The 21,843-nt window shown below is 40.4% G+C and overlaps 1 protein-coding gene across 3 annotated transcripts in view; it reads left to right on the top strand.

Moving 5' to 3' along the window:
• The window catches only part of LOC106938110 (complement C1q and tumor necrosis factor-related protein 9A-like), an 86,950-nt gene that overhangs the window by 1,056 nt on the left and 64,051 nt on the right, over positions 1–21,843 (top strand). Inside the window, exons 1-3 of one of the 3 annotated variants that reach the window (XM_015019953.1) lie at positions 641–1,657; positions 1,736–1,932; positions 2,148–2,193. In XM_015019953.1, the coding sequence (XP_014875439.1) occupies positions 1,922–1,932; positions 2,148–2,193 (57 nt within the window). In that variant the 5' untranslated portion in view covers positions 641–1,657; positions 1,736–1,921. Of the gene's footprint in view, positions 1–640; positions 1,658–1,735; positions 1,933–2,147; positions 2,194–21,843 lie in introns of those variants that run through there. The other 2 variants (XM_015019951.1, XM_015019954.1) reach the window with 2 other exon arrangements.

Genomic DNA, 21,843 nt, shown 5'->3' on the forward strand with positions numbered 1-21,843 from the left:
TTCAAAAACTTTGGGCCAATTTTTAAACCTTTTAAATTTTTTTTTTTTTTTTTTTTTTTTTTTTAGAAAAGGATAGAACAGAAAAGAAAACAACACATCATGTTCAACTGTTCTCACTTGGTATGTTATGCTTTTGCAGTCATTTAGTTACAAGTTTACTTTAAGCAGCCTAAGGAGGAAGCTAATCGTGCTAACGAGGTAAACTATCGAATATGAACAGATATGTTCTCGATTAGTGGGTCAAAAACAATAGATAAGGTAATAAACACAGTCAATTTTGATGGGAAAGCTGCATGTATGTATTAAAGTGTTTAATCGCGATCTAAAGATGTCAACTGTTTCTGAGCAACTCAGATTTTCAGGGAGTTTGTTCCACAGCTGAGAAGCGTAGAAACTGACATCCTCTTGTTTAATTCCAGTCCAGTGAACACAGTCTGAGTGAATATCTGATAGTTCATGGGATAAATCTACCCTGTTTACAAACAGGTGGCCAGTGCAGCTGCCTGATTTATTTTTATTTATTTATTTTTTTTTATGGAGACTACCAAATTAAGCCTGCTGTAGATCAAATCAAACACTAGCAATGCTTTCTTGTCAGTATTATTTTGCCCTTACATTGGTTGTGTTCGCTGTAGGATTTAGCATGACGGTTGAATGCTGACCTTTGGGCACCAAAAACGCTGACCTCTGCTTCCTACTCATCCATTTATTAATATCACGACACACTGACTCGAATACGGTAATGTGGTGACAAAAAATGGGATTTGTTTCATTGGCATATGAAAGGAAAGAGGTAATGGAGTGAAGAAAAATGGCCCGAGAATACAGCCTTGAGGAACCTCACATGTGATCTTCTGAGAGTTTACATTGTTTCCGATCCACATTTTAACTCGGAGTCGGAGCAAATGGAGATGTCACACATAAATATGACATCAGTGAGCTAGAAAAAAAATGACAAAAATCACTAACTGAGATCCCGCTTTACAGATTATTCAGATTCAAGCAGGAGGATGACGTCATCGGCATAACAGATACATCAACAGGCTGTTAAAAACAGCGTTGGAGGCTCAGGTCAAGATGAATAAAAATAGAGCACTAGAGCTAAAAGAGGACTGTTTGCAACTTGAGTAACTCACCATGACTATGTGTGGAGTGCAAACAGACCTGGCTCCTGCCTGCTTTGTGGTGTTTCACAATTAAATCATGATAACAGAGAGAAAACAATGACAATAATAAAAAAGTTTTCATGTACTTTTTTCTAGACTTGGTAGTATTTGTGCAACATTAACACATATGATAAAGAAAACAATGTACATTTTAAAAAAAACAACTAAATTGTTCGGTTTTATCGTAATGCAAAAAAAGTTTTGGCACTTTTTTTTATGGGATAAACGCGAGATCGGTGAACCACTGCTGATGGCAGAGAGAGCTTCAGCTTTGATTTCAGACGGTGTGCTTTTGCATCCTCCGTTATGGAGGCGCTGACATGTGCATTGGTGTGTGTGTGTGTGTATGTGTGGGTGAGGTCGTGTGTGCGTGTGCGCGCGCGTGTGTTTGAACGTGTGGCCCCTCCTCCGCCCCTCCGCTGCTTTTCGCCGCTGAGCTGAGAGCGCAGCAGCTCGGAGAGCGCAGCAGCCTGTGCACCGCTTTGACTTCGGTGAGTGGGAACAAACTTCTAACTTGTTTGCCAGATTTCTGTTCATGTTTTTTTTTTTTCCTTTGGTTACATTTGCAGCGCGCGCGCACGCGCGGAACTTGCGGAGGGGGTCTCGGTTTCAGCGGAGGGACTACTTTGTCTCTTCTTATCCGTGTAGATGACACAGGAGTAGAGGTTTTGGAGCTGCCGATGAGCGCGTTTGAGGTGCTTCCTGCTGGTGAAGAGAGGGGGAACTAGTCTGTGGCAGCCAGGCGGATAACAAAAATGAAATTCCTGTAAGAATACTTTTCTTCTTCTTCTTCTTCTTTTTTTGTTGTTGTTGCAAAAATCCCCGTGCGAACTAATAATGCCCCAGCATGCAGCTGTTCGGTGCACGATCGCAGCTCCAGTGCAGGTCATCTGCCAGGAAAAAAAGAAAAAAAAAAAAAAGAAAGAAAAACTCCCTCACATAACTCTAATAAAGTAAACCAAAAATGTTTCTCCGTTGCAGGATCTGTGTGCTGACTGTCTCCTGTGTGCTGAGATCTACGCACGGAGTAAGTACTAGTTGTTTCTAGGCAGCTATTGGTCCTGCAGGTGAAGCGGCTCTCCTCATGCTTTATGAGCCGCTCACACAGCACATTGTTGATGCATATTTAAACCACTGCTGCTCGTGTAGATCAGGGAAAAATGTGTCCAACTTTGTTGAAAACCAAAGATAAAAGCGACGGATTTTTTTTTTCGCGCAAAGCCTCTCAAATGTCTTATCCGCCTTTAAGCTTTGTTATTTTTCCTTTACAGTTTAGAATTGATTTAAATGAGTGTTAAATGCAACTTTTGTTGGTCATGTTATCAATGAATTATTCCTATTTTCTGTCTTAGTTGTGTGGATCACTTCATTGAAAGCTTTCAATGAAGCCGCGTTTAAATGCAGCTGTGGGCGCTGTTAATACAGCTGATATTTGAGTGGACCCGCTCACACTCATTTGCATTGTAAGCCCCGCCCTCCTGATGAATATTTATGAAGTTCATTAGCGCAGCAGGCTTTTGTCTAAGCCACACCTTTTAGCTCGGCAGCTTACATCAGACATTTTTGACGCTCCTGTAATTTTCTCTGCCTCTTTCTGTACCGGCGCTTCCGAAAGCAGGGCATCCCTGGTGTAAAGTTACGGAAATGACAGCTGAAGAATAATTATTAGAAGAGATGGAGGACAATGCGATTTATAATGGACCAGCATAAAGAAGTGCATCATGTAGAAATGGAAGGGGAGTCTAAAATGTCACCTATTTGCTTTTAGAAGCAGCCTATTATTAAAATCTACTCCTGCTGTTTGTAATTTTAACTCGGCATATAATTAGCAAAACATGTGGAGGAATGTCTTCTGATCAGATGAGATCGCATTTCAACTTTTTAGGTAACACGCAAAATGTTCAATGTGGTAGAAAACTCCATGTCACCCTGAATACACCGTCCCCACAGTGAAGCAAGGTGGTGGCAGCATCATGGTGTGGGGATGCTTTTCTTCAGTAGGGTCAGGGAAGCTAGGTAGAGTTGATGGGAAGATAATGGAGATAATTATAGGGAAAAAAACTGGAAGAAAACCATGAAGAGGCTGAAGGACATCAACTCAAATCGATATTTATGTGCTAGAATGGTCCAGTCAAAGTCCAGACCCAACTCTTAAAAACCCCTCCGAAACTCAATGGAGAATTATATGTGATTTTCTTTCCGCTTTGTGTTGGTGTATGATGACGTTTTGGATGTAGTATGTAATGAATACTTTAGCGTGCTGCACATTAACCTGATTATTCTTTAATTGTAACACGTTTCTAATATTTGCTTCCATGTGAGACATTTTAATTATTTGTCAATTATCAGCATTGCCTAATTAAAGGAACAAGGGTCTACAAGTGTAGAAAATTAGATTAAATGTGTCCATAATTCACTAATTAACATGTGGCCAGCTTTGCACGAAACCAAAATCGATTCATTCTTCCCACTTTTTTCAGGTTTCATTCATGACAGAAAGGGTTAAAATAGTATTTATTTGGTGATTAATAACTGGGTTTATATCTGAGTTTCAGTGAAAGAAAGAAAAAACAAAAAAGATGAAAATATGTCAGCAAGAGGAATTTATTTATCAGCTGAAAGTCAAGTAAGCAGAGTGATGGAAAACCTCCCGTGTCTCAACACAAATCAGCTGATTGAGCTGCATTGACTTTAAATTGACCCCTCCACCTCCAGCACCACCTCCTTTATTGTTTTGCAGTGTGTGTGTGTGTGTGTGTGTGTGTGTGCAACTGATGGATGTGTAGGGGCAATGAATGATGCATTACTTGGGTGGTCTGTGCCTACAGGCATATAAGTTACATCCTTTGTAAATAAAGCCCAAAGTTTGTGTTTTGAGAAAAAAATAAGTGCAATCAGAGTTTGACTATAAGTCGACAAAATGTCTTTATAAGAATCGGCACAGAAGAACGAGCATGAACGCACGTTGTTTCTCTGTGACTAATAATGCCAAATGGTCTTATTTCAATCACATATTCTGAGACGATGTTATTGAAAAGGGTCAGACGTCGTATAAAGTTGTTAATTAAGCATCATGGCAGCATCATGTTGTGGGAATTTTATGGTATTTCAAAAAAGAAACTTTTCTGGTTCATTCTCAACTTCACAAATGACGATATTTGTCAGTGTTACATATGAGAGTGCTGTGAAATGAACAATTGAATTAAGCTAACAGTCTTCTTCTCCTGTTGTTTATTTGTTGTGACAGTGCCGTCTCCACCTACCTACTGGTGTCATGGATATTTAGCATAAATGTTACCTAATTTTATTTTATTTTTTTCAAACCGAGGGAAAATGCCCGACTCTCCTTGTGTGCTGCTAGCATGTTTGGTAGCTTTGGCTGAAACTCGCTAGCTACAGCGCGCTATAAGTTAGCCACACAGCAAAACCAGCCAGAAGTTTTCATACAAACCATTTATTAACCCTCCAGACTTTTAAAACAAAGATGTTTTAATCTTTGTCTCTCGCTTAAGTCTGTACATTAAATGAGCATTTGCTTCAGGAGGGAGGGAGTTGGAAGTTTTATCTTTTAACTAAAACATGTCAGCAAACACACAAACATGGACTGTGCTGGCGGTTCAGTTGGTCCGTTGGGCCGACACAGATGTTGGTGCAGGGAAAACATCACATGCAGGTGAGGAGGAACGGCCTGGAGAGCAGAGGCATGATGGCGGGAACACAGGGGTGGAAAAGTCAAAAAGGGTTGGCACATGCGATTGGAACCGCAGGAATTAAGACTTCGTGTTGCGTTTTGGTGCAGCTGGACATCGCTGTTTGCTTTGTCTTGCTAGTTTTAAGGGTTGATATGAAAACTAGTGTGTTAATGTTATTTCAGAACCGTCATCTTGGCCAGACAAGTAAAAAAAAAAAATTCTAAACATGTATTTAACTATGAAACCACTAAGGGTATATAGGCCTCAGGGACTTAAAACTTTCTCAACATTTGAATCGTCTTAAATATATAAAATCCCTCTGTTGCATATACTAGAGCAGGGGTGGCAAAGTCCAGTCCTCGAGAGCCACCATCCTGCAAGTTTTAGAAGTATCCTTACTCCAACAGACCGGGATCAGCTCTACAGAGGCCTGATAATGAGCCAGTCATTTGATTCAGGTGTGTTGAAGCAGGGATGCATCTGAAACTTGCAGGATGGTGGCTCTCGAGGACTGGACTTGGCCACCCCTGTACTAGAGGAAAAAATTTACTCAAACTGAAAGATTTTTTCTTTAAAAAAAAAAAAAGAATTCTGTCCACGATAAATAGCTGATTTTTTTTTCCTAATATTTTTTGCACATTTGGAAATGCAGCCAGCCTTCACCCCATGATGACATTAGATATTTTTTCTATAAATGTGACTTTTTGGTTCCTAAAACAGTTCTTCCCCCCGCATTCGTTTGAAGCTTGGTGAGACTTGTCTCCTGTTGCCTGCAGGTGCCACAGGGTGGAACGTTCCACAGAGCGAGGGCTGATAATCGGGTTGATTTGTGGGTCCCCCATTCTCTTATTTCATTTTCTCAGGCGCTCATCCACTCATTAGTTCCCCCTCCAACAGCCAGTTCTTTACCAAGTGATCCTCAGAGCAAATCAAAGCTAGTTGTCCAAGGATCTTTTGGTGAGCTTTTGTGTTGGTGCTGTTTGGTTTCCTTCAGCCAAACGGACATTCTTCCCATGCTCAGATTTATAAATTTGGCATGTTCTGCAAATAAATACAACATGTTTCTTGGAATGTGTGCAGAAATATTGGGGATTGTTGTGAAGTTTATGACTTTTTGTCTTGAAAACCCGCATGAATGTTGACGATGAAGGTCAGAAGGAGATTAAACACGCTTATGATAAAGTTCCGATGGTGTTTTGAGTTGAGGCGCAGAGGCGGGTGGAAAATCTGATCTGAGAAGGAGGACTGGATGTTTGGTTCGACTGGATGCTGCTGCTCCGTTTCGGTTTTCGGTCTGGCTCTTAAACTCACCAGGATCGTTTTCATCCCTGCCTTTGTTTATTCTCATTTTTATTCTCATTTGGTTTAACGCACCTGGATCAAATGATGGCTCATCAGAAGGCCTAAGAGGAACATTGACAAGCTGAAAAGGTTGTTACTACCAGCAGGGAGAGATCTGAAACATGCAGGATGCCAGCCCTCGAGGACCCACTTTGGACACCCCTGAAGTTAACGGTACACCAAATTTATGGCCATTCTTCACTCGGAGAAAGGTCGATACACTTTTGTCGCTGAGCGTATTAGGAACCCCATAAACCACATATAGCAGCTTCAATGTGCTCTCAAAAAGCCTCCGTGGTTCCTCTCCCACACCCACATCTAAGAGTCTGCGACCTGTGTGGCTCACGCAAGCAGTGGAGCATGTCTCCCCCGTCGCTATAAAATCCTGTGTTTGTGAATGTGTCGGTGCAGGAATGATGAAAGACATCTTGAGCTTGGCTTTACGCGGGGGAATACCCCATGGTATGAAACGATTCAGGTGAGGACGCTGGCTTTTCGGCTTTCGTAGCGCCGCTCCCCCCGCCTCCCCCCGTGTACGCAGATGGTCTAAAGCCAGCTGTTCAGTGAAGGCCTCTGAAGTTTGTTAGAGGACATCAGTGAACAAACGGCATCACGGAGACCAAAGAACGAGCTTTTCACTAGGGATCCGATACCGATATCGACATCAGAGGTTTAATATCGGTCAGTACTGATCCGGTATTAAAAAAACATTGCTGAAATGACTTGAAACATTTTAAACACAGAGATAAATGTACTGAATTTACATAATTCTGTACCAGCACAGTACACTTAAATACACCTTAAGCTTCAAACATGTAAAAACAACTTTAACTTGTTCAGTCGGTGCAATTAGCAGTAAAACAACCAATCTAAAATAAATCATAAAGAAACTGACTAAAACAGCAGTTTGACTAACTTGGTCAAATATTATGAAAGAAAACCTTCTTTTACATGGTTCAGAAATTACAATTATTAATTCTAAATATGATGTAGAATAAATGATAAATCGCTCGGAGCGCGAAACGTTAAATTAGACTGAATAGATTTGCAATTGTAATTGCACATATAAACGATTCCACAAATGCATCTCATACCCTTCAAACGAGTTCTTTCAAAAACCATATTTGACTTCTAATTTACGATAACGGACTACTTTTTGTTGGTCTTTCACATAAAATTCACCACCGTCCACCGTCGTGGTTTGAAGTTGTTAAACAATGATTGCGCTCACCTGCTTCCTTTGATTCATGTGGTTTTGCTACTTTTCAGTTGCAGAATCTCATTCTGTCAGACAGATTGAGATGGAGTTGGCTGCAGTGTTTTTAATGAGACGTTTCAGGTGTCAGAGGTTGACGTTCAGACGTCTTTGCTTTTGTATAAATTAGTTTTTTTTTATGTCTTACTTGTGCAGACATAAAAACAAATGGATTCAGTGTCGTCTGTGGAATCCATCACAGGTTTGTTGACAACATGCAGAAGTCAAATAAAAAGTGGATTTTTTTCCGTTGCTCTGTTAGCGTGGTGGTTCCTGGTGGAGCTGGAGGCGCATCATCCCCCATAGTTCGGCCTCTGCACCAGGGCCTGTTTTAAATGGATGAGGGCCCAGTTTTGGTGCCCTGTCCAAAAGAAAAATAAAATGAAAAAATTAAATGTTTGACTAGAGACATTAATAGGTAGGACTACATTAGCAGGTTCAACCCTTCCCATGTGAGATGGCACCATGTTGCCATATTTGAGATTTTTATACATTAATAAAAATGTAACAATACTGAAACAATGCGCTTCAGTCAACCATGCATTCATTACAAAAACATTCTAAATCTTTGAGCCGCCCCACAAATGATGATGCCCTGGGTTACTGTCCCTTGGCGCAGCCACCTTCAGGCATCCAGATCCCCCCCAACCCCCCTCCTCATCCTCTTTAGACGGAGCCACCGCTGTCAGTTTGTCCCCCGATTGGTCGCGGTGACCCCAGAGGTCAGAGTGCATCTGAGCACAAAACGGGAGGGGTGGGGGGGAGGGTTGTAGCCGTGGTGACCTGTTGGCAAGCCGCCGCCTGCTCTGTGCTTTTGCTGTCTTTGATGAGAGGAGGATGAGCAACAGCAGCCAGCTGTAATAAAAGAGAGAGAAGGAGAGCGAGGTGGAATCCTCCCGTCTTTCCTCGGGGACTTGTGAAGGTCTGACAGAGGGGAGCTGAGGTGGGGCAGCTTCACGTTGCCTGGATGCTCAGTGAGAGTGCTGCCTTGGCTTGTTCGGCGTGCCAGATCCATTCAGCTGCCCCCCCCCCCCCCCCCCGTCCCCTCTCCACCTCCCAATCATCAGGCCTGTTTGCACTTGAGAGGGATTACATTTCCAGTCTTTTGTTTGCAGGGGTTTCTCTTGGATTCGTCTTTCATCCTTACCTTTCTTGTTTTTCCTTTCCCGACGTCAAGTTTCCTTTCCACCTTGCCGACGTCCATGTTTAGTCCCACATGTGGCACCTCACGGGTTAAACCGGGGGCACCTGGCACTCTCCGAAAATAAGATTAAAGTTGTTCGATATGTTTGATTTCTTACACATCGTTGGGAATAGGATTTCTTTATTCGTGATGCAGTACAAAAACACAAAATCGTGCAAAGTAATTTCTAGTGCAAATGTCTTGGCGCTCTTGAAATACGACAAAACTAACTGAAACTTTTCTGCAAGACATAGGAGCTTTTTTAAGTCAACAATTCTTTAATATTGATGAAAAAGTTCTACTTCCACTGGCAGATTATTTCACTTATAACTTGGAAAAAATTTCTTATTACAAGTGACTTGAAACAAGCGCCTATATCTTGCAGAGAAGTTACTTTTAAGTTAGTTTTGATTTATTTCAAGTGTTGAAATACCCTTCATTGTAAGATTTTGTGCTTTTGCAGTGGCTTATGTTGATGAGTTATTGTGTGTACTTTAGCAATTTAGTGTTTCATTTTTTTTCTAATAATTTTTTTAAACATTACTTTCTAGCTGGTACATCAAAATTACTCCAAGACTCCACCAACAACTCCTCCAGCAGGTCACCTATGAACCGAGAACCGCTTTGCCTCGTTTTAGGCCAATTTTCATGTTTTAAAAGCAAGAAAAAGACAAAGGGATCCATGGAAACACAAAAACCTGTCTCATAGTTTGTAAAATTACCCCCATGTTGATTGCCAAGTTGTCATAGTCCAGACATAAATCTGATTAACTCAGAGCAGGTTTAACTCTGAGGTGATTCCTCGCTTTTTCTTCTTTGTTAGATATTTGATATTGCGTCTGTCAGTGACTATAAATGTGAAACAGAAGGAAATGTGCCAACGTGTTTTATGTTATTCAGTGTGTTTGCATGTCTGGAAGTTGTAAAATCCGTCTTTCCTCTGCTGCTGCATGTGCGCTTTGACCACATCAACCGATTTTCTCAGTAATTTTCTGCTTCTTAGTTGCTTTAGTGATGCTGTGAAAAACAACAACAATAAAATGGTTTATATTCAAACAGATTATTTGTCCATTTTGAACCGATCTAAAAAAAAAAAAAAAAAAAAAAAATCTGTGTCCTCCAGCGTCCATTGTAAACCTCGCTACAACTTCCCTTATGTGTGCTCTATGTGGTTTAGCGTTACCTTTAGCATGCTGGTGTCACTTTAAACTGAGCTCATTTGAAAAGCTTGTCTTCAGCTCCCTGTTGAATCAAACAGTAAATCAGAAAAAAGTGGAGTCTTTGCATCCCATTTGTTGAATTGAGTTTAACCCTAGTGGTCACACCGCTTCATATCAGCATTTTGAGACATTGTAGTCGTAGCATTAGTCACAAACATGTTAAGAATGTCTGGGATTCAGGCATTTTTACTAAAACCAACTAATTAAGAGTTCAAATATCTGTGGAAACGGCTAATAACTATGGATCTTTTGCTCGGAGCTGCTGTTTCTGTTCTTATTCAATAAGATGGAAACATTTTGTTTATTTTTATTTTTTTGTTCATATTGAAACCACAAACTTCAGTGTATTTTAATGAGATTTGATGTAGAAGGACCAAAAGAAAAGTGGTGCAAAGTGGAACAAGAAGAATAGAAATATGCAAACTGTGGCATGTATTGATAGTCCCTCAGCATTGTGCTGCCACCACCTTGTCCTAACGTGTCTTTTTAACTGACCAAGGGGTCATAAGGTGGAAGTTGGTTGCTCTGGATTTTATTCCGGGGTATCAGAATAAAAGGGGGATCAATGCAAATGCACTCGGTAGTCTTTCAATTGTAAACATGTTGAAAACCATGTATGATTTTCCTTCTGTGTCATTAACTGTGTTTCCGTTACAAATGTGTTCAAACCTTTGTCAATAATCCGCTAGTGTCCTAAAAACACAATTCATATGTTGCGGTGTTTCCTTTAAATAAGAAACGCATTTCAAATCACACGTGAGTAAGTTTGTTCGCACAATGAGCCATTAAAAGTCATTCCGCACCATCATCCTCCAACTACTTCCTGTTGTCTTCTTCTTCATGGTTTTCGTCAGCGGCAACATCCGGTTGTTGATCGTGTGACTCGTGTGAGGCGGGACAAAATGTTTCCGTTGCAGTTTTGCAAAGTAAACCAATTTTAATACCAGCGGCAAAACTTACCGAGTTTTTTTTTTTTTTTTTTCAGAAATTGCCGTGTTTCTAGGAAGCAAATTTATTTTCATTATTTCAAATTGTTTTGATCATAAAATCCTGATAAAGTCCAATTCTGTTTTTGGTGTTAAAGTGACAGCATGTCTGATGTACTCAGGTGGAAAGTTTCAGCTTTTTCTCAGTTCCTAACAGACGGTTTGAATGAAAGAAGTTCAGGGGATTCAATCTGGAGATTCCAACCATTTCTTCCCAAATTGCTCCCGCAAACCCCCAGCTGCAGCCGACCGAGATGGGAGCTCTATCATTGGCACATCAGATGCTTCAGTCATTGTCTGCTATTACCGCCTCACTATGTCTCGGCCTGTCCCTGTAATTACGAACACTTCCGCTCTGTTTTTCCACCGCTCGTAGCCACCGTTCTCTCTCTCTCTCTCTCTCTCTCTCTCTCTCTCTTCTTCTTCTTTTTCTTCTTCGCAAGCCGGGTAATTGGGACGGCCTTATGTTCTTCACTCGAACACCTGGCTCTAATGCGTGGGATCAACTTTCCTTTTGGGCTTTTTGAATAATCTTTTCAGCCACCGCTCTCTGGGTGTTAACCTCCTTTGACTGGAACAGCTGGCGAAGGTGATGATGTCATTTGTTTTTTGGAAAACAACGTGTGAAGCTCGGGAGGTGCAGCAGCTTATTGCTGTATATACAGACTTCACCAGAGTACTCCGACTTAATCTCTCCGGAGGATTTCCCATTAATACTTATGGGTTGTTTTTTTTTTTGCTGAAAATTCGTTTGGCTTGTAATATTTTGGAAAGATAAAGTCTTTATGCTCCATTGAGCTAGATAAGCACGTGACGGCAGCCATCTTTGTTTATGTTGTCGCCGTGCGTTGCCAAGTGTTCAAGCTTGGATGGATTTAATGGGAGTTAATGTGACCAACACAAGCCGCGTGCAAGAAAATTACACATTTTTCAAATTAGTTTTACAAGCACTAATCTGAAAAGTGTGGTGTACACGTGTTTTCAGCTCCTCTTATCTCATTTCTCTGGCTGCAGTTACGGCAACAAATCTTTCTGATTACAACTCTTCCTACTTTGCATATTCAGAGACTGAAAGTCTTCTTTAGAAAGTAGTTTGAGCTCCATCTTTTTTTATTTACTCATTAATTTATTTGCAGTTTAAAATTAACATGTCTCATGTTGACATTAGCAAAAGTTTTGAATGAAAGGAGTAATTTGAAGAAGAAAAAAAAACATATAGTCTATCCCTTCTCTCAAAAGTAAATTTACTATGCCATAGTAAGCATCAATCAACTGGCTGCTTAAATATGTCTTTAAACACAAAACAGGTAATTGGTATTGGTAAAGATAACAATAACAAAGAAAATACATGATCTTTTTCCAAAATAAACAAAGTGCAAAAAAAAAGATCATTTGAGGGCAAACCAAAACAAAAAAGCTAAATCTGTTGAGGCAGAGCTGAGAAACTAGTTATCTTCCAAAGGCGATACGGTCCACTTGATTTTATTTCGAGATATTGGATGAGTAAACCCGCATGACATAGTTACTAAAGTTTTATACGTAAAAAATGTTGAAGTCTGGATATTGCTTTTTCTTCAACTTCTCACTTGTGTTGGTTTATTGCAAAAAAAAAAAATGTAGTAAAAAACGTTTAAGTTTGTGGTTAAAGTGTGACAAAATGTAGCAGTTGTTTCTCTTTTCAACATATTCGATGCCGTCACAATAATCGGGTCAAAAGCAGCTTTTTTTTTTCTTTTGGTTTTTGCTGAAGAATCCTTTGGTAAAATTTTTGTCCGTCACCATCGTCCCACAGCTGCCATAAATCATATTATCTCCCCAATTTGTCTTGTAGGCCTCCCCAGAGGCCAAAATACCACACAGGTCAAGTGTAATATAGTGAGCTTTGTAGCTGATTATGAAGCTGTTAGCGGTTAGCCTTGCCCTGCGGTTGAACCCTTATTGAAGACAATTCGTCATCCGAGAAGTGAATCTGCAGCCGTCCATCTCTGCTGCCGAGTCTTGCGTCTTTCCCTGCTGCTCCGTGGCTCCGCAGCTTGTATCTACGACGTGTGAAAAAACAAAACAAAACAAAAAAAATGTCATGACCCCTCTGTGAACTCCTCTGCATCCTTTTTTTTTTTTTCCTTCTGACTCTTCAGGTATTTCGTGAGCGGAACTCCCGGAGCGACCGAGACGCTTGTTTATGTGGGAGCGTAGCGGTTGCTGTTTGCGGTCCCCCACAGGGAGCGGCGGGGATTTTCGGGGGCTGGGTCACGCCGTCCAGTGGCTCTCGTCCATAAAACCGCCTGGCCCGGCTGCTGGCAGCGTTGCGTCTTAACTCGCTAACCCTGGCCCAGTTTCTCCTCTGCTAACTCATGCTTGACTGTGGGACTCTGGGCAAGCGTAAGGCAACTTTTGGCATGCACAACAAAGGGGTTCTTGTCATCCGTTTCTGACGTTGTTGACTTGATGTCAGATTAAAAGGTTTAGAAAAAGTTTTTTTTTTTTACACAAAAAAGGTCACTTTTAAGATTTAAAAATGGGTGTAAAAGTTGTTGCAAGTGTTTCCCCTGAATCCTGAGTCAGCTGTCCTGCAGCATCAAACCACCTGGCACCATACCCTTAACTTCCCCCGTGCTTTTAGCTTTTACTTCAGTATTAATTGAAGGGCCTCTGCTTGTCCTCTGGCTCTGTGCCTTGTGGCCAAAGTGGTCTCAGAGGGCCACTAATGAGGAGGGACAGTCGATCATTGTGCCAGCCCCACGTTGCAGAACGTGGCGGCTCTCAGAGGGAACGTAAACTCCCGACTGTCATCTAAAAGTTTCATTGGAACAATGTTTTAAAGTCTGACGTCCACGGCGGAGGAGTCGCGGTGTTTTGCGCCGGTTGTCGGTGTCCTGTAACCGGGTGTTTGTCAACAGAGCTGGGTTGCCCTACATATTTATTCAGTGTGAGCTCGCTCTGGCCGCTACTAAAAATAGGTTGCTCACTGACTGACCTGAGAGCAGTTTCAGCTGTTGGTAGGATAGAGAGAGTACGAACACGCCACTAACTCATACAAGGATGTTGTTTTTCTCTGCGTTTTGGGAGGATTTAGAGAAAGGTTTACTCAAACTTGCGTAGATGTGAAATCTAAATGTTAGCTCTCTGTGAAATGTTTTGTGTTGGCTTATTCTACACATCTAATATGAAAAAAATATTCGCTCTGAGAAAATGATAATGATCATTTAAATTGAGGGGCAACTAATGCAAATGTAGGCTAACAAAGATTAGCAATGTCCCTGCAACTATTACAAAATATCATGCCATCATGAAGTGACTTCAAATTTACATCTGAAGCAGTTCAGAAAAAAAAAAGAAAACTTTATTTCTCAAACCACGCATGGACTTTCATTTGGTTACAGTCTTGATAGTCATGAACAGTTTGGAAAAATGGTATCATTATTCTAGCAACTTTTTCTGAATTAGCATGATATAGTGAAGCTAGCAAATGGTTTAGAGAAAGAAAAACTTGTATGTTTTTACTCAACCATGCTTAAAAAGTTTTACCTTAACTCAGATTTACTTTCATTATTCTGAAACGCATTAAATCTATGAAGTTTGAGAAACAAACAGAAATAGCTAAACATTAGCTTGATTCTAGCAACTGTTTAAAATTAGCATGCTGTCATAAAACAACTTAAAACACGCATCACAAGAAGTTAAGAGAAATCCAAAATCTTACCTTAATCATAACCATCTTAGGTAGACTTTAAACATAAGTAAAGTAGCTTTTATGAAGCCACTTAATGGATCTAAATTGCTGTTAGCAGCTACATTAGCATTCCGTTATGGACCAATTTAAAAGGAGTACCTTCTGTAAGCAGCTTGCAGAAGACAAAAACACACAACTTTACCTTTTAGCTTTTCCTTAAAATTTGATTTACTTTTATTATTTTCTGATATACATTAAAACTGTAAAGAGGTTTTGCTGTGAAACTCAGACGTCCAGCATTAGCATTAACCTTAGCAACTGGCCTAATTTGTATGACTTCATTAAGCCACTAGAAAACTAGACGTAATGATGAGAGGAAAAAAAAATCATATTTTTACTTGCCTGTAGCGTTTTTACGTGAATTTAAATCTGTTCAGGTATTTTGATATGAATAAAATCTGTGCAAAAGTTCTTTTAAACAAAAACAATATTTCTCCTCCCCCCACCCCCCCAAATTAGCATGTTTTAATCAAGCAACATAAACTCCAAGATGTTCATAGATGAACCGAAAACGTATTTTTACTTTACATTTACTTCCCCTACTTTAATTGACGCACTGTGGCTAAGAAACACAAATGCCTAGCATTAGCATGATGATGCTAGGTTTGCATGCTCTCGTGGAGCAATTTATATGTCTTGTGTTGCAGTTGCCACGCCGCAGTGGAAAAAAAGAGAAAAGCATACGATCACTGCAACAAAGACTGAACCTGCAAGCAGGTAATGCGCACCGCAAGGGACGTTTCTACATACTTTCCTTTACTGCACAAAACAACACGGGTGTGGCATAGAGCAGTTTACCTGACGTGATTTTCTCTGTCATCACTCATCATTTAATATAACGGAGGGCTGCACTAAACACTGCCTGCAGCCACTTTTTTTTTTAACCTTATTAGCCGTCTGACACAGCTGAAAGATTCATGGCTCGGGGGACCGCGCTTGAACATAAAAGTCTTGAACGCTCCTAAAATCTGCAATGACACAGACATACACATACACACACACACACACACACACACACACACACACACACACACACACACACACACACAGAGGGTGGATTAGTCATGACCAAGGATTGAAACCTGCAGGTGCAAACAGAACGAGCCACATAGTGTCTGGTGTTATTTCTGCGCAGGTAGCAGATGAGGCGATACCGAGGGTTGAGTGGCAGATGTTGAGCGCTGTCATGGTCGCTGACATCTCTCATTCAGCTTAGGGTACGGATTTCCTTATCAAATGCAAATTTGGCTTCATTTTTAAACTCGACATGAACTGCGGTGTTTGCACATATTTTCCTTCTTTAAATGCACAGATTTCCTAAACTATGTTGACAGTGGCAGGCGGTAATGTCAACATGTTTGTCCTTTTAGGCTGTGTAAAGGTGGGGAGGTACCTATAATATTATGTATACAGAGTAAGCTTACTATCTGCATATTTCGTAGCATTTGTGCTCTTTTCTATCTATTTTGTTGGCTGCACTCAAAAACCACCAGCAGCATTCTCCCCCCTCTCCAACCTATCGGACTGTTCATGCATTCCTGATTCCAGAAGATGGCATTTAGTAAACCGAAGTGTGTGTCAGACGGCGCGGGGACAGGTCTGGGCGCACAACCCGCCGGCCCGCGAGGGGTGACGGCCAATAAACCTCAGCCAGGGGGATGGAGGAGAGCGCAGGCACGTTGCATGTCATCACCACAGCTACTGGGAGCACCTCCTCCATCGCTCTCGACCACCACCTCTCACCTCCGTTGCCCTGTGGCTCCTTGACGAGGTTACACACCCCTCTCCACTTCTTTCCTCCTCCATTTCTTCGCCCGTTCTTCTTCTCTGCCGCTCTGCTCTCACAGGAACTCTTGGGCCCTGGGGTGTTTTGTTGAACATTTTCAGCTCTAGACTCTATTTAAGCACCAACATGAAGGAAACGCTGCAAAAAAAAGTAAACTGGTCTAGTTTCTAGTGCAAATATCTTGGGACACTTGAAATAAGACAAAACTAAATTGCATGTAACTTTTCAGAAATATTTAGCAGCTTGTTTCAAGTCAATAATTCCTTAATATTGATAAAAACGTACTTGCTCCATTGGCAGATTATTTCACTTATAACGTGGCAAAAATGTCTTTTGAAATAATTTGCCAGTGGAACTAGTACTTTTGAAAAATCTTGAATTTACCTTAAAATTAGGAAATTCAAAGTAAATGCATACGTGCTTTTAGGTACTAAGGAAAATGTTAGAAATATTCATTTTATTTTTATATCATAACTCATGAAATTGAAAATCTCAGTTTTGTTCACTTCTTTTTTTTATTCTGTCGAGATTTTCTTGGTTGTTGTGAGTTTTGGGACCAAATGGAGAAGATGACTCGCATCTCTATAAGAGTGAAATGATAAAACTCCTCCAGGATAGTAAATAATTGTAACTTTGTGACATTTATTTATGTCACAAAGTTAATTGGCCCGTTGTGTCATTTCCTGACCTGCGTGATTTTTATCTGTTTATGGATTTGGAAGTGTGTGTGTGTGTTGTAGCTGATAAGAGGAAAGACGACAGATGGATACTTAGGTTTATTGGAGCTCATTGACCAGGGATTCACCTGTTGAAAGGAGAGATAAAAGAGGCAATTTATCATGTAGCTGCTCTTCCACAGAAAAGAAGGAATTTCAGAACAGTCTGAGGTAGTGACACATTTTTGTCAACTATTCTGTTTTACACAACCCGTGAATGTCAGCATTTGCTGGCTTAATGCTAATTTGTATTAGCATTAAGTTCATTGTTCCCTAAACAATGAACATATTGAGTAAATATTAAAATAACCCTAACTTAGGGTAAAAAAAATAAATCCCAGGACAGGATTAGTTGTCTGAATTGTTTGTGGTGTACTTTTGAAGTTGCATCATGCTAAAAGTTGTAAGGATAAGGCTAATATTTGATATGTGTGAAATGCAACTGGATTTTATTTGAATCTGGACAGTAAAGCTAATTTATGACTATGAACCAGTCAAGAAAGTTTAAGTAACAGTGACTCATAGGGAAAAGTGAAACAGAGGCATGTTGCTACATAAGGAGAATTTCCAGTGCCTCAAGGAATCTCTTTCTCTCTGCCTCTCAGACCGCAGCTGGAGGTCTAGAGATAACATCACTTGATTGTAACACTATTAAGTCTTTGCACCGGCCGACGTGCCATTTTGCAGAGCCAAAGCTTTGCTGCAGCTAAGCTCAACTTTACTAAATCACAGTTTTCAATGAGATCACATTGTAGGCAGCTGCCTCAGGCCTCGAGCGGGCACAAAAAAGGGAGTCAGAAAGCGTAGACTTTGTGTTTGACTGGAGTCAGACAGACAGGGGAGGAACACACAGTTCAACAAAATAGCAAAAAAGATGCACTGAAACAGTTTCATCTCTTATTTCAGTGCGTTATTATGAACACAGACAGTCAGATGGATCCCAGGCATCTTCCCTGCAACTCACTCACTGTTACCATCTCAGAGCAAGGCTTTGTTGTTCTCATCCAAGTGGCACTTTCCCATGAAACCTCCTGATATTAGAAGCAGACTACGTGACGCTACGTGGCACTACGTGACACTACGTGATTCTACGTGACACTACGTGATACGCGATGTATCACATAGTAAAATCTCTTCTTGTATTTGTGAAAAACTACTCAAAATAAGCAGAAACGCGTATCAAGCCCCAGATAGACGTGTCCGTTGTTTTAGTCTGGCTCTCCCAGTCCATCGTTAACGTCAACGTAATATTTGCTGTGAATAACGTTGAACTTTATGTTCCACCAAACTGCAAACATCCAGACAAAAATCGGGACAGCGCAGTAAGCGTGAAAACAGCCACGAACGAACGAACAAACGTGTCTCCGTAAAAGTTATGGGACTGTACAACGTTGCCACTGCACGCATGAACTCCGTTACTGTGTTTTTTTTTTTTTTTTAAGAGAATCAACAGGGGGAACATTTTCTGCCCATCAGCGAGGGATGGAAGTCATGGTTGTACATTTACTCGCTTTCCTTCCCTTCACTGATGAGGTCAAGCAGAAGTAAAGAGGCGAGCTGGGAGGGCTGGGTGTTGCTGGGTGGAACGGAGTATTCTTTGTTACTTTTTTAATTGATTTTCAGAGGAAAAGAGAGATAATTATGCTACGTGTTTCATGCTCTGTTCAGGCAGTAAAAATCAGTGTAGTTTCACCAGTATGAAGACCTTATTAGGAAGCTACACCAGCAGGTGGTTTCTGTCGTTGTTGGCTCACTTTTCCAGTTCCAGTAATGTGACGACAAGCCATTTTTTCCCATAATTTCTTTTTTTTCTCCCAAATATTTCAGATTTGAACTGTCCAACTACTGTCATTATTTTCTTTTTTCCCCCTCACTGTCTGAGATTACGTCCAACTAAAACTTTTCTGATTACAAATAAACAATTGTGCCAGAATATTTTTTTTTATTTTACTTTCATCATATTCTGTCGTTCACATACATTTTCTTTAACTTCAGACAGGGAGAAAAATAAAGGTTATGTAACTGTCTGTCTCTGTGAGCATCTGATTTTAACTTTAAAATAAACCAACTGAGATGCGATACCTTTCTGCAGCAGCAGAGCAAGTTTAATGTTCTTTTCTCTCCGTCTGAGTCGTGCCGTCAAGCCAGACCGCCAATCTGGTTGCCAACCTTCTGTCGTCATCCTTCAGATTTTTATGATCAGGAAAGAAGAAACAGGGAGAAAAATATAAAAAACAAATCATGAACACCAATGATTTTTGACAGCCCCATTATTAATTTATTCAGTGATCTGTTTTATACCCGTGAAAAGCAAATCCCACACCAAGTTGGCACAAGTTTGCACGCATTTATTTTTGTTATTGTATCTCCTGGCAGTTTTCAACATGTTTCTGATTTTTTTCTTTTACATGTTGCTCTTAAAAAGCTGCCACAAAAAGAGAGGAAATAATTACCTTTTGACAGCTTAAAAGTTCGACCCTTTGAATTTACTTAAGTGCTTTTTTTTAAATCAGAGAAACCAATGAGTAAGACGAGGAAAACTCTTGACCTATTTCTGCACTCCAGACAATCATCTGAAAATTATCTGACTGATTGTGTTTGAATTGATTTGAGCTACAAATTGGCTGGAGAAAGTTAAATTTACTGCAGCTTCTGTAGCTAAATAAATCTGCTTTAATTTTACAAGTTGGGAAAATTGGTGATATTTTGTTTATGTGGATGTTCAACATCCAGATGTACCTATTCCTGTTATTGACAGATCAAATCAGATCAGCACTTGCCAATATCAATTTAAGCAATTCTGATTTATCTCAGAAAAAAAAATTAACATAAAGAACCAGTGGAGACGTTGTAGAAGGTTATTGGTAAAAATGTTTTCTGTAACGCCTATGAAGGCATGTTCACTGATTGTTGAGCATGGTAGAAATTATATTCAATGCCTTTTTTTTTAAACTAAAAACTAAAAATGTTGTTTCTAAACTGATGATCCTTGTACAAATGATCTTTTTGAAGACGCTTGTGTCATTTCCAAGCAAGTTGGATGAAAAATAACTTTGCATCTAAATTTGCCAGGAGTATAAATCAGTTTGTAATGAGCTTCATGTCTTTATAACAAGAGGAATACTTCCACTTTTTCACCTCACCTGATCCTGAAAATAGCCAAGTTTGATTATTTTTCCTTCAGTAACAACTTCCACATTGAAGAGTGGTTTTAATCAGGGCACCCTGGTAGTTTTCAGGTGTCATGAGTTCAGCAACCGGAAGAAAAAATTGGATTTTTGATTTTCCAAACCATACGACCACCAGTCAAGCGGAGAATTGGTCGATTCCAGTTGGCAGAGGATTTCTTGGTGCATCTCCGCTCTTGGCCTGAGTAGAAAAGCCACCCAAGAGTTTGATTCTCGCTTTACAGAGCTTAAGGAAGAAGTCTTCCCAAATTTCAGCTAAAACGTTTCCCATATGGAAGGGGAACCCACTACTTTCTATGAAGAAAGTAGTGGGTTCTAAGTTGATGGGGTCTGCAGAAACCCCATCAACTTAGAATATATGAGTTAATCAACAAGTTGGTGTCTCATGATTCCTGCTACAGTTCAATGCGACCTCCCCCTGTAGGGTTTTGTTGCCTTAAACGCCTCCAACCAAGAGTATTGAGGCTGTTCGTTGTGAAAACGAGTCAAGGAACCTGCATAGAGCGGCTTGTCGAGGCAGGACTCCTGCAGGTTTTGAAAGCATTCTGACTGTCAGCTCTATAAAGCCCATTTAAGACTCTTCAGTTCTTCAAATAATAACAGAAAAAGCTTCATTGCACAATGCAAACATCTGTTCATCTCCAGTGTTTAAGGTGTGCTTTAGGAGATGTACCTTTTGGTATAACTTATCTTTCTCAGTCCTGACATATAGGGCTTGAGAACTCCGTAAAGATCTCCTAAGAGTTTCGATGCTTGTTCTCAGACTTTAGGAAGGAAAACATCGAGCTCCTCTTCGTTTTTCTTGCCCACCACGCCGTGTAGGACGTTCTCTTCGGCTTCTGTGTTCCCGTGACGATCTCCAGCCTCCCGTTTGCGTGCGATCCATCAAGCCGTGCCTTCAAACCCTGTTTGCGTACACTCCGTCACGTCTTACATGTGCGACTGAACAGAATGCTTTAAGCTATGGAGTTTCTGTAAACGACTTCCATCGTGTGTACACATGCGTGTTTACTAAACAGCTTTAATGCGGCGCAGACGGAGTTCATACATGCTTTAGGTGACCCACGTGGTCGTCTGTTTCAGGGGCGATTTCTAGAAGCGGAGGGGACCTTCTGGTTTGGGGAGGAAACAGCAATGGATCAAAGCAGGTTTTAAACTTTCTAAAGCATCGTTCTAAATTAGCTCCAGCAAGTAATGGCACAACACTGACGACCTGCACCAGAGGCTCTGTTTTTTCTTTTTACATACACCTTAAAACAATTTTCCAAGAAATTTCATTGGTTATTATTATCATTTTATTTGATCTAAAAAGATTTTTTGATTTATTTTTTGCTCTCTTGGGTAGTACCCTGTAGTGAAATTATTTCTTCTGCAAGAGGTTTTCAATTCCTTATCGTCACAACCATAAACTCAATGTTGGGGTCAACAAAGTGTTTCATACGTCGTTTTTTTTCCATTTTGGCCTTATTTCTGTTTAACGCCCAACAGCAGAGTGAAATCTTATACTGAAGTTTGTTTTTGTGCTCTTAAAATAGATTTGGTTAACGTTGCAACCTATTTTACCACCCGATCGCTTT

Source organism: Poecilia latipinna, unplaced genomic scaffold, assembly GCF_001443285.1.
Source record: "Poecilia latipinna isolate Pla-1442-1.1 unplaced genomic scaffold, P_latipinna-1.0 Scaffold2510, whole genome shotgun sequence".
Taxonomy (NCBI): Eukaryota; Metazoa; Chordata; class Actinopteri; order Cyprinodontiformes; family Poeciliidae; genus Poecilia; species Poecilia latipinna.